This window comes from Eutrigla gurnardus (genome assembly GCF_963514095.1).
Source record: "Eutrigla gurnardus genome assembly, chromosome: 11".
In the NCBI taxonomy this organism is placed as follows: domain Eukaryota; kingdom Metazoa; phylum Chordata; class Actinopteri; order Perciformes; family Triglidae; genus Eutrigla; species Eutrigla gurnardus.
In genome coordinates, this window is record NC_139925.1 from 20,812,034 (window position 1) to 20,825,945 (window position 13,912).

Here is a 13,912-nt window from a genome sequence, read left to right on the forward strand (position 1 = left end):
AGTTAAACAAAATGTGTTGAAAGTTGAAGCTCCTATTCCATTTTTTTTCCTGAGGTTTAAGCTGATCCAGAAAGCGTATATTTTGATTTTGTTTTGCCATGGCTATGCCATTATGGTCTTTGGTTAGTGTTGGCGAGAGTAACTGCTCTTTGTCTTAACTAAAGGCTCAGACACAACCAGTAATATTTTGCAGCATGGTTATGGCTGTGTTCTCTCTCACACACACACACACACACACACACACACACACCCATCGAGCCGCCACCGTGACTCTCTCAAAGGGACATAAATGTGCTTCAAATGACTCTGCCAGACTTCCGGTCTTCCCAGTAGAGAAAAGGAGAGTCTGACGGAAGATTCTGGTGGCTGGTAAACTCAGCTGTTGCTCTCTTCTCTGTGGCACGTTTTAAATATGTGTGGAGGAAGAGCTGGAGCAGAATCTTAGTGTTGTAACCTGTTGAAGAAGCAGCTCTTTCAACTCTTTTCCATGTCAGTTCTAACCAGTGGCATTTAGGACCGGGTATCGTCAGAACAGATTTGATACCGATACCTTGATTTCGATAGAGATGTCTCAACAATATATATATATATATTTAAACACTTTGTGTAAATGAAACCAGTTTCTTTTCTAAATCCACATAAATCACTCTTCATATCAGCATAAACTAGATCCACTGCAGAGCTTTTACTGAAAAAGAAAAAAATATGTCACAGTCTAGCATATAAAAGGCTGTCTTTTAGGTCTGATGCGGTGCTCATTCCACATGAAATGCACCGGGGCTACATTACACCGCTTCATGTAAACTTCACAGAGAACAATGAGGGAAGAACAGCATCACCGATCCGTTTTAACACAATATCCTCTGATCTTGCTCATCTAAAAACACAGAATCACCACTGAGCCTGTATGAAAACAGCACCAACATTATACATTGTGTGTCTTGTTTTCTCTGCTTCTAAGGCAAAGGTGTAACTACCATAAAGCACCAACATTTAGCACCATTTCCTCCAAGTTTTTCGATAGTGGGTAGGACGTAAACCAGGTCGGTAGCTAGCCCTAGACCTAGTTTTCTTTTAGAAATACCAGATGTGTTATCCTCCTCTGTGTAAAAGTAATCTGTCTGGGTAAATATAGTGTTCTAATTATAATACAAAATATATCAAAACACGCACATAATGTATGTGCACACATTTCACACATCCATTCTTTGATTGCACAAAGTTTAATTTAAACACTCACAGTGTTTGCAGCATCACATTCATTCCCACATATTCATCTTTCATATCACCAACTTTCATTTGAGGACACACTCTCAATCACCGTGTGTGCCGTCTGTTATTCATTCTAATTTGATAGCAGCAACTTTCATTCAAAGACAGGCGCAGACACACACACACTCACACACACACACACACATTCTGAGTGAGAGCAGAGCAACAAGGCCTTTGTTGTGGCGTGGACGGCGGGTCGATGGCGCGTAACCCTTGTTAACCCTTCGGGGAATGATGTCGACCACACACAAACAAACTCAATCACACCAGTTCAAATGAGCCTCTGGGCCTGGGAAACACCAAACACAAAGAACAGAGAGGAGAATGCATTGATATGATGGAGCGGTAGTTTTGAGGGACTGAGGGGGAGTACACAAGACTACATAAAATGCAAGGAATAACTGTAGAATGAAGTGATGGCGGAGGGGAAATGAGAGAGGAGGGGTTGAGGGAGGATGAGAGACAAAAGCTTAAAATGTGAGGAGTGAAGTGAAGTAAGGTGTAGAGATGGAGGTCTGAAGTGAAGAAATGTGAAAAAGGTGGAGACAGAAAGAGAAGGATGGAAAGCTATGATAATCCAGCTATTGGCAGCTGGTTAGGTGAGATCTGTGTGTTGAATTGTGTGTTCCTCCGTCTCCCAGCAGCCACATTGAAAATACAACGCTGATGCATTTTCGTTTATTCATTCATCCCTTTATGCATTATGTATTTTCTCTTTTTTATCCCTGGTAGTTGTTAATCTATTGAGGATATGTCATTACCATAAAAATGGTTGCTTTTCATTTTCAAACCGTTATGTATATTATGTATCTGTTTTGAGTGCCGTTTCGACCTATGAACATGGCTTTGTGTGTGTGTGTGTGTGTGTGTGTGTGTGTGTGTGTGTGTGTGTGTGTGTGTGTGTGTGTGTGTGTGTGTGTGTTTATGGTGCAGTGATGAGGACATGCAAAGCCTGGCCAGCCTGATGAGCATGAAGCAGGCGGACATCGGCAACCTGGACGACTTTGAGGAGGAGAATGAGGAGGACGAGGAGAACAGGGTTAACCAGGAGGAGAAGGCTGCCAAGATCACAGGTGAATGACACACAGCACTTGTATGATGTCTGGTGTTTTAATGAGCTGACATACACCAGCTGACATTGATCAAAGTCCCCCAGATTACTGCTTAGCTGGAGTCATCCATTAGACAGGAATGTGTTTACTACTGGTCAGCATTCCCGTTTTACAGGGATCCCTCTTTTCCTGTCAGTCAAAGCCCTGTTAACGGTAAGTCGGTCTGATAAATGAGCTGTTTTGGCAGCTAGCAATTCAACTTAACCAGTCAAATGTTCTAAATGTCAGTGTTATCTTCCTAAACTCTCCTATAAAACCAGAACTAAGGCTTCAGTGGGGCATCAACTTCCCTTATTTCTTCATTTCTTTAGTGTTTCTAAGTTTCTGTATGCTTGCATAAATGAGTTGAGAAATGTATGAGTTTAATTTACACTGTTTTGTCTGCTTTGGTTTTCTCCTACTGCTTAAGCTTTAATTCCCTGCTGTACTCCTTGTTCCTTGCTTTGTTCCTGTGTTCACCCCGTGTTGGTGGACGGTGTCTTCCATACATACATGTAGAGGATTCCTTCTGTGCTCTTATATACGGGCCCTGGTGCCTCCTGCTTTGCTTAATCCAACTTCTCTTCATGTTAAGCTTCATGCTTTCTCTCCTTTCTTTGCCCTTCCCTGCTCTTTGTCTCATTTAAATGTATATGCATTGAGCGCCTACAGCGATGCTTCACTAGCGTGCTTCTGTGAATCAAAGGCCTGGCCAAGCTGCCAAAACTCCCCACTGTTGTATTCCTCTCATGGATGCTACCTACAAAACAAGCAGCAAGCTACGCCAGCAATACTAACACAGGCCATACGCTGCTAAACATATGTCCTCTTTTTATCTTTTACATCCAGTATGTAAAAAAAAATGAAAAGAGAATATGAAAAAGATGCATTGTATGTTTTCATGAATCTATATGTTGTGGGTGGTTGAGAATTTGAGTATGTATGTATTTGTGTGTAAGTGTTAAATGTGCAAGGTAACCAGCTAGAAACCTCAGCTATGAAAGCTTAGTGAAAAAAGGACAATGCAAAATGAGAGGTACTTTTATTCAGCCTTTCCCTGTCAAAGTTAGTATATCTATTGAAGACTGTTCTGGCTATGCTACGACTGAGCTAACCAAAGCATGCAGGTGAACACGTGTTCCTACCAGATAATAAACACAACATTGGTGCTACCGATTACACTGGACATTTTATGGTTACAACACCAATGCAAAGTTAGAAGAACATCTAGGAACACAGGAATGATTACCATCGTGGTCCTTGTTGTAGTTAGGTGTCATAGCGGTGGTGGAGTTAGTGGAAAACAGCATGAGCATCATATCAAAGCATATAAAAAAAAACATGTATATACAGAAAATATTCATGTCAGGCATTAACAGGCTTTATTCTAACAACAGGCTGAAGTACACACTTCCCTTGAAGCCAAAACTGGTCCATTAAATCGGTATCATAAAACCTTGCCAACACAACTGTCTTTACAGGGGAACAATCTCTAAATGACTGGCTTTGTAGTATGTTTGAATGCTATTAGGAACCTTATTCCAGTCATCTGAAATAACTTTTACCCATCTGGCTACCAGCTTCAGATTTGTTGTGCCCCTCAGCTGGTCTGACTTCCAGGAAGAGGTTTTAAGAAGCAGTTTTGGGCAGCATCATTTAAAATTTAGTGAACCTGACGGGGTTTTAATGTTCTTTTGTTTAGTCAAATCACAAATCTCTTTGCTTAAGTAAACAATGAATATATTTTAAAAATGGCAACGTGTGTGTCTTTTTTATTACATGATGCTTCCGTTATTTTTTTAAATAATTGTTACTTCTATGATGCAAACTAGACAGTTTTTTAAAGTAATTTATGACGACATTCACGATTATCCCAATAATGAAAATTCTCTACGATTAGTTTTCATTTATTGTGAGCGTTTTTAATCTCGATTCATGATAACATCTTACATCGTCCCATCCCTACAGTCAACTCTTCTTATTCTCGTCACATAAATCCTGCAATTCTGCTGCTGCTGTACAGAGCAGGAACTTTATCACTGCAGCCTAGAAGTATGGATAGCACGCTCTATTTAACAAATTATTACTTTTGTATTTAATGAACGTTGGCACTGATAATGAACTGAATGGGTTTTATTTCTAGAAAAAAATCCATGTGTGTATGGCCGACCACTGTGTTATATATACTATATATATACTAGATATACAATCACTGTTTCAACTCTCTGTGTGTTATTTAATGGAGTGTGTGTGTGTGTGTGTGTGTGTGTGTGTGTGTGTGTGTGTGTGTGTGTGTGTGTGTGTGTGTGTGTGTGGACATTTCTGGATGGGATGTGTTATTTTGCCTTGTTCACCGCTATTCTTCCTTCCTCCCTTCCTGTATGGCCCTGTCGTTTACAGAGATAGTAAACCAGTTGAATGCCCTCAGCTGCTTAGATGGGGATGATGATGATGATGATGATGATGTCCTAAAGCGAGCACGCAAAGCAACCGCTAAGCCTGCCGCTTCCTCCCAAGGTCTTTTTTCACCTTTCTTTCCCCTCTCTCGTCCTGACTCCTCTTTCATCTTTGTGTCACCTCTACACTACCACTCATTACCACCATTTCTGTCCTCGTATTCATTTTTCTTAATCCTTACTTTTCCAGCTTTCCTCTCTTTGTCTCTCTCTCTCTCTCTCTTTTTTTTGACTCAAACGCCCCCGATCCTCCTCGACATCGTATTGTGATCGTTTTGTGGTTTTGTGGTCGTACGATTTATCTTGGTTCATGTGGTGCTGTACAAGGTGTTGTAATCACATCAGTTGGTGTTCATCCTTTTTTGTTCCTTGTCTTTTTTTTTTTTTTTTTTTGACAGTGTTACCTTCACTATTCTTTTGCTGCAATTGGTAGTGAACCAGATCAGTAACATGGGATCCAAACAACCTGCTCTTTTACCAAAAAACAAAACAAAACATAATTTCAAGAATACAAAAAATATTTATTCCTAGTTTTCGATTGGAAGAACATGTTTTTGACCTGAGTATTGGATCTTTGGTGTTCCCCACGGGGCTCCAGCTGGTGAGACGCTTCAGAGCGACAGGGTCATCCGTCGGAAGTCCAGTACTTTTAAATGGTCTCACATTATGTGCAGTACAAATGTTCATTCTTGCCACATGGTTTTGCTGGCTGGTTCTTCACCAGTAGTTCATGTTAAACAATTCAGTGGAATAATTCATCTTTTTGCATTATGAAATCTGCATACTTTCTGTAAAACGTAATAAACCCCAACTTATTTTAGCCTCCTGTACACACATTCTCACGTCAGTCAGTTCACTCAGTTGGTCGGGCAGAAAGAGAGTAATTACAGCGATGGCCCATAAAACAAATTTGTTCATTTTTCGGCCTGTAAACAAATTAATCAATAATCTAATAATCAATATCGATCCCCTTTGCTTCAGCACCAGGACGGCACTCAAACCTCTACTCACAACCAGCGCTATCGGAGAATAACCCATAATGTGTAAGGGATAACGTAGAGCCGGGCGAGGTCGTCATTGTGAAATGAACCCGGCCACCTAACAGTTTAAAAAATGAAACGTGTCTGAATAGTAATTTGGAGGTTGATAACCATGGCAACGGGAGAAGCTGTGAAACATATAGGCCCGGAGGGTGAACAGTCACAAACTATGCTCCACACAGATGTAAATACACTTTCAATGGCCCAGAAAGGTTCATGAATGTCGTCAGTAAGAGCCGAGGACAAGTGCTGCACCTCTTATCAGCTCCCACCACTTCACACAGACGCCCTACATATAGACCAAGGGACACGTCTCACGTCTCAGACTCTCTTAGCGCTCAGCAGCATTTCTTGGCATCTGCCTCGCACACATTTACACTCTTTTCAAACTGACCTGCACCCTGGCAGCATGCGATTGAGCTACAGTGGGGACGATGAAGATGAAGTGGACCATTCTCAGCCTTTCCAGCTGAGATCTCCATAGCAACTCTCTACAGCCTTTCCAGTCTCCCCCAGTAACCCCCCCCCCCCCCCCCCATCCCACACAAATGTTCCCAGAATGCCACTGCTGTAAATGCATTGAAGTGGGGTGAGGAGCACAGAGAAGTTTAGGCAGCGCTCCCCAGCAAGAGGGTTTACTTGCACAAGACTGAACGGTCTTTATGCTCATGGTTCACTCCAAACTGCAGATATCGGTATATTTGGGTTTGTGGATGTTTTTATTCATTTCATTTTGGGAAATGTTCTGTTCTGTAGCTGTTATTTTATCACTTGTGTATTTGACTGTTGACACTTTTGTGGCAACAGAGCTGATCAACAAGCTGAACTTCCTGGAAGACGAGGATCAGGACGCGTCTCCTGCCATGAGCACAAACCCCTTCGATGAGCCCGACGACGACCTTCATCCCAACCACCTCAACCCGTTCGATGATCCTGACGAGGAAGGTATGTTCAACTCAATGATGGATGGATATTGTAATACTTGAAATTTTAGGCATTCTTTAGGCGTCTATAGAGTGACGTGATACAAGTTTTGGATGTGTGTGTCGTCATGTGTAACTAAAGTGGGAAGGCGTTCAGTCAGACAGCTAAACCAATGTTCATGTCTGACCACCTGAGTAGCAAGATGTACCAGTAGGGATTTTATTTTTGAAAAGTTTTGAAAATTTCCACTTGATGCTTGTTATCTTATATAATCGGAACTGTAGTTTAATTTGTTCTGGGGGCGTGGTGCGCTAGCTATTTTTATACAGTAGCAGCTGTGTCTGCTGTGGATCTGAGCACGCAAAAACATTTTTGAATTGTTAAATAATTCTCGTTTTAAAAAATGACAGAACTGTGTTAAAAATAAGCAATCTGTTGAAAACAATTCTTAAAATGAATACCATCATCTTACCAGGGGTAATGCGACGCAGCATCAATCATGTGCATCAAACAAGTTAATTAGTTCGGAACCAGTTAATATAGCTCACCCTTCCAAACCCTGCATAACCACCTGCATTATAATTGGCAGAACTCAAACTGCACACAGTGAATCTGGCATGCAACCGTGATGTGTCTGTGCCCCACGTACTTTAGCCATCATGCTCCAACAAAGAACCACATCTTAGTCTTAATTGTATTCCAAGTGAAGGAATGTAAACCAAATATGGATAAGCAACATGCAAACGTCAGTCGGTATAAGGAAATGGAAAATACTACTGACATAAAAAACTATCCGGAGGGAATCCACTGGTTGATTTGTGGCTCAGATATTTCTTTATACGTTAGCTTAAAAAACAATGTGAGAAGGCAAGTTCATTATGCTTAGATAGTTACCAAGTCGACTGTCATATTTATTTTGTCTCCCATCTGCTGAACAACACTGAGGTGACAAGCTACCAAATAAAGAATCATTGCTCTCTACTTTCTGCCAAACAGAGCCTCCTGCCCAGCCGGTGTTAAGGCAGCGGGTTGATGATGATTCCTTCTATGACCAAGACTCCTCAAATCCGTTCGATGAGCAGGATGGACCCGAGGCAGAAACAACCCCAGGGAACCCCTTCGATGAGCCCGACCAGGACACGGACCTCCAGCCAGACCCAGAACCCCCCAAGCCCAGGCAGAGGAAAGGAGTACGGCCTGTCGACATGAGCAAGTACTTGTACGCCGACACCTCACACAACGAGGAGGAGGAACTTGACGAGTAAGACCTTACGTCTTCATTATTTCTTCCTCTTCCAGTACTCTCAATCAGCTGACAGGAAATGGTGAAACGTGCACCCTGACAAGGCAAATATCATGGTAGATGACAGAGTGTCATTAAGGAAGGAGTGCATGTTTTGTCCTGTTTTTTTCCCCCATTTTATATTAAAGTAGTGCTTTTGCACAATAAAAGGAGCCCTGAAGCCACTTGCGGGTGCATGGTGCATTTAACGTTTTGTGTATGTCAGCGTAGAGAAGCCTGTGTTATATTGTTTGTTACAAGTATTTGGATGAATGCACTTTCCTAAAATTGTTGAGCAAAACAGCCTACTGACGAGGTTATAGCAGTATACCATACTAGAAGCAGCCTGGAAGGATCCAGGCTGCCCAGCTTGGTTACTGTTGGCAGGCCAAGTTAGCATGACCCCTCCTTATAAAGGGGTACTTGTAGCCCCCCCATCAGGGCAGAGTGACGAGGCAGCTCTTTCAACGGGAACAAGGGCCCTGTTGTTTCACTGCATTCTTTTACCTTGTCTGCCTCCTCTGTTGTCCCCCAACCCATACTTCCCCTCCTTGCCGTCCTCCTTAACTTCCTTCCCAGACTCTGCTCATTTTTAGTTCACATCCCTACGCTTTCCTCTACAGCATGTGGCTCCTATCCAAAAAACAATCAATCAATGAAAGCAGAACTGGTAGTGACACTGATGATTTAATTTAATCCGTGACTAAGGCTACATCCACAGTAATAAGCCAACGTAGGGCTGATAATGCCAGCGGACACAGGAATTTTCACAAATCACTGCAATAATAGCGTGCCTCCTGCACAAGTAGGCAGTAGTAACATTATAAAAACGACAGAATTGAACAGCGATTCACATAGACAACCAGGTCAGCAACGCTTGTCATTGGTTACCACTGTTGAACATGTGACTGACCCAATCAAGAAGCCAATGTGTCCTGTGAAGATTACAATCATCCCTGGAGTTTTAAAACCCAGCAACATTTTAAACATTCAGTAGTGTTGAAAATCACGCTTTAAAGCATATAAGGGCGGATGTGGGCTAAGAGCTGGAAACACAATGTTATTCTTTGGGGATGTCTCTGGAGATGAGTGGCCATGCCTAAATTGCAAATGTAAAGTAGGTTTTGGCTGTTGAGCGAAGCCGTCACACAGATGGCCGTATGCTTTAGTCCTCCCGGCTGTCTAAAGACAGACAGGTTACTGACTGGCATGTTTCTTTTGCACTGTCTCTTAAACCAGGAGCAGTTCTCTGCAGAATAGAAAGTTCAAGAGGGCAGCGCGGTGTTTTGACTGGAGCCCTTTCACATGTCTTTTAGCCAGCGCTGGTCTGTTAAAGCTGCTCTATAGGCCTGCCTGCTTTTCTTTTCTTCTTCCTTCTCCGTATAGCTCTGCGGTTAGATGGACACTGAGTAGCTCTAACCTTCTCTTTCAGACAGATACCTAGTCAATCAGCCTCACTCTCCCTCTCACCCCCACCCTCTCCACCTAATGCTCTTGTTTGTTTAGGACTGCTTGTTGCATGTTGAGTGAATGTCTCAAGGCCGTGCCCCTGCTTTCAGTGCCACAAGCATGCCTGTATATTGATAACACTCTGGTATGTGTGTAAGAGTGCTTGTGCATGCGTGTGTGTGTGCGTTTGTGTGTGCGTGCACGCCTTCGTGCTCCTGCCTGTCCGTCTGTCAGTCGTCCACCTTGGCCAGTAAGGATATGAGGTCACGTAGACCTGACCTCAGTGCACCTGCATCTTCTATTACCTTACCACTTGTGTGTGTTCATTGTATTAGCCCCAAACTCTCGTTTCCATGTAGCAATTTCCTCATGTTTAATGAAACAATGGGTTTAAATAGTGCTGCTAATTGAATGTTCGGTATGCAGAAATGTCAGCAAATGATGTCTTCTGGTCTTTATATGTGGTGCAACCAAATGTGTTATGTGTTGTATATATTTCACTGTTGTCTTATGTATTTTGTTTTGTATAAATCTGCATGACATTTTTTATTATTTCTTGTAATGTTGACCGTTTTGGTGACAAACACTGTTGAGGCATTAATAATTCCACACTCTTATCTTTGCAAATCACCATAACTTAAATGTGAAAGTCTGTGTTAGGCCCATGCACCCTCTAATATAACAGCTCTTGTCTTTCCCTCCTTTTTCAGATCCAATCCGTTCTACGAGCCAAGGACATCGAGCCCCGTGCGGCCCTCCGCTGGTGACCCCTCCCTGGATGTGGGCAGCAGCCAGAAGAGGAGGGCTCCCCCGCCCCCAAGTTCTAGCCTTGGCCTCGGCCCCAGCCCTCCAGCTCCCAAACCCAGCTCTGGCCCAGACAGGGAGAGAGCCCAGCCGGTGGGGCCCAGCCCCGTCGCAGCAGTGATGGGTAGAGAGCTGGCCTCCTCTTCCCCAAAGGTAAACTGGCTCCACTTGAACCTGATTAACTTGATTTAGTAATGCACTCTAATTCATTATTACTGATGAAATCGATGCGTATATAATTCATGTAAACGTGAACCAGGAAGTATAACAAGCTAAACTCTGTTTAGGGAGGAGCCCGTGCTGGACGTTCTAAAAAGACTAGAAGTCCATGTTGATTTATTTGTTACACAAATACATACTTAAGTAACGCCACTTCCCTGGTTATTTAAACCCTCCAGAATGTTCATCAAATTACCAAAGTTTTAATTAGTTTGACAAATTCAATAAGTGTAAAATATTATTAAGATGGTAACAAACTTTTTAACGTAAACAGAACCCCGAAATCCCAGAATTCTGCAGCTCGAGGAAAGTCTGCTTCTTTCTGACTCTTCTTTCGTAGCATTTGTTATTATAAGTGCGTGACTTGAAGCATGCGTGTGTGTGTGTGTGTGTGTGTGTGTTTGCGCTTGTGTGTCCACATCCAGTGGTCCTTACATTAGCTTTTTTTCCGCCTGCACAATCCCATCTTCTGCCCATTCTTTATGCTCACGAAACTCCCCAGCTCCTCATTTGAATATAGGTATTTGTTTATTGGGGTGGTTTCGTATGTTTATTTATTTATTTAAATTAGGTAAATCATGGCTGGGTCTAATTAAATGGCTGATGGTCACACACACTCACGGCAGGAGTCAGACCACTGGTGGGGAATGATTGGCTGGGGGGTTAAAGTGTGTGTGTGTGTGTGTGTGTGTGTGTGTGTGTGTGTGTAGGAGCTCAATGAGCCTATGTGGGGCTTAAACACAGGGGGCTTAACTACAGCAGAGCGATCACAAGGGGGTGTTGACCCCCTGCGCACACACACACACACACACACACACACATGCAAACACACTATACAGTTACTTATACACACACAGGTCCCTCCTCCCCATGCAGCTGGCTAGCTGACTGTTTTAGTGTAGCTGGGCGGTGATGCTGGCCGTCCATGTAATTATGGCACAGTGCCTTTATCACCCAGCTGCAGTTGCCTGTGACCGTGGGTGAGGGGGCCTAAACCACTTTAATTACCCAAAGCCAGTGGCCTGTGGTGGGCCACACTTCGCCAAGAGATGCCCCTGCCTCTGGAGCTTGGGGTGGAGGGAGGGATGCAAAGAAAGAAGTGTGGGTGAGGATTGAAGAGAAGGGGGGGGGGGGTGCAGTGAAGGAGAATAGGTGGAAGATAGTGAAGGATGGGGGAAAGGAGAACAGTGGGGGGAAGGAGAAGGAAGATGGCAGGGAATAGTAGAGAGAGAGATAGGATGTTCACAGTAAACAAGGATAGGCCTACGGGGTTTGTTGACATATACAGCAAGTGTGAATAGGTTTCTCTTTCTTATTCGCACTATGACACACACACACACACGCACACACACACACACACACACACACACGCCTCAGCCATGTGTAGACTGTGAGATGACCTTTGAATGTATGAAGTCAGAGAGGATTAAGAGGAGACATTCCCACTATGAGAGGCCAAGACGAAACCAACACATCATCATGGCACTAGGAACGTGTGCAGAGTGTAGATGTGTGCTCACATGCATGTATGTATCTGTTCATATAGTCTCTGGCATGCCTACGGCTCAGTTCAGTGAGTATGTACTGGGGCAGCTGTAACCTTCCCCCAAAGCACAGCTAACCTCGCTCACATTAGAGGTTTCAAGGTGTGCATTCTCCATTTCTATTTATTTCTACCCACTATTCATGTGGGCTCGTGCTATGTAGGAGCGAGATAAACACACGTATGCAGACAACTACGTCTAATCTCCGAATGAGAATAGAAATTGATATATTGAAAGCCGCCATACTCACTTATACATTTACAACCTGCCCTGAAGGGTGTAGGAGGTCTCCTATGTGTTCTGTTAAACAAAATATTTTCTTCGCTAACCAGGAACCGATTAGCATGTCTGGAATATCATTTACATTTTACACATTTGTTCAGTGCAACGGTAACACAAGCTTTAACTGCTTGATCACCATAGTTACATCCAACAAATAGTTAAGTGTCATAGCCATCGTTCTTGAATGATATTCCTATGATTATTGATAGTGTGGACTGATATTTAAAAGATCACAAAAGAAAGTATAATGGCTGGAAAGTAGCGTCATTTCCTCTCAAGATAAGAGCTAGTTACAGAGTATATGGATCATGGAGATATTATGATGTGAGCCACTATAATACCTATACAATATACTACATAGTGTCATATTTTGACTTAGCTAAACTCTCTTGTCCTTGTCATGTATGAATTCACAGATTTAGCATTAAACTTTGCCTTAGATGTACCTTTATCCTTCTTGTCATTGCATTAAAACCACCCACTTCAATGGCAGCCTGTGAAAAATCGGGACATCTACAGGACATGTGGTGTGCACCCACTTACTCCATACACAGGTATTACACATATGGATCGGATTAACATTAAGCTCTAACAAGAGCTCAAAGCTCAGTGGAACACACGTTCAGCAGCAGCAGCAAATTTATGGACAGGATAGGATGGCAATACTGAACAACTCAAATCCATTTCTTCAAACATGTGGGTTCCCAGTTGTTGGGGCGTTTCGTCTTGAGACAATCCTGGGGGACTTGTGAGACCACCGGTGCTTAGCTAATTTCATTTAACATGCAGGGTCTAGAGATGTAAATGTAGATGTACAACCTGCAGCATCGTTGGAGATTCTAAAGGCATCGTGTCCTCTTTCAGACAGCGGTGACTATGTTTACGTGCACACTGATATTCCACTATTCATCTGAAATGACAATATTCTGAATGTGATACTTAAGTTCAAATATAGCAATTTCCAATTAAGATGAGATATACCAATAATATTCAGGATGAAGGAGCATTATTAGGATATATTTGCACCATATTCATAATCTACGTCTCAATTTGGGGTCTTAACTGCAGTTTGCAACTAGAGCCCGACCGATAAAGGATTTTGAAGGCCGATACCGATAAAAATGTTTGTTGATTAAAAAATCCGATATTCCGATATATCGGCCGATATTTTTTTATTTTATTTCAGAAACGCGTAACAAAACATTAACAGATTTCCCTAACATTAGTTATTTGTAGTTATTTATGAGTCTTCACTAAAATATGATAATGCAGTTTAAAAATAAACTTGTTTATTTAATTGTCACAACGGAACAGAGGAACATCAAAATATATTAAAGTTCTGATAAATATAATGTATAAAAATACAAACTTAAGATATTAAACTTAAAGTCCTTTGAACAAAATCACAATAACTACGACAACCAAACACAAAGTTACCAGTATTAAAAGACTTGGTAAGCTTCATAAATATAACTTCCAACAAGACTGGAGACAAATTCTGTTAAGTTTTATAAGGGTGTTTCGTTTTTATTTTATTTTTAAAATGTTC

At 42.3% G+C, this 13,912-nt stretch overlaps 1 protein-coding gene across 4 annotated transcripts in view; it reads left to right on the top strand.

Annotated features, from left to right (window-relative positions):
* Positions 1 to 13,912, top strand: part of ehbp1 (EH domain binding protein 1) — a 150,782-nt gene that overhangs the window by 48,969 nt on the left and 87,901 nt on the right. For 3 of the 4 annotated variants that reach the window (XM_084021552.1, XM_084021554.1, XM_084021555.1), the window contains exons 7-11: positions 2,206 to 2,345; positions 4,764 to 4,880; positions 6,667 to 6,804; positions 7,780 to 8,044; positions 10,225 to 10,471. In XM_084021552.1, the coding sequence (XP_083877678.1) occupies positions 2,206 to 2,345; positions 4,764 to 4,880; positions 6,667 to 6,804; positions 7,780 to 8,044; positions 10,225 to 10,471 (907 nt within the window). The remainder of the gene's footprint in view (positions 1 to 2,205; positions 2,346 to 4,763; positions 4,881 to 6,666; positions 6,805 to 7,779; positions 8,045 to 10,224; positions 10,472 to 13,912) is intronic. The other variant, XM_084021553.1, reaches the window with a different exon arrangement.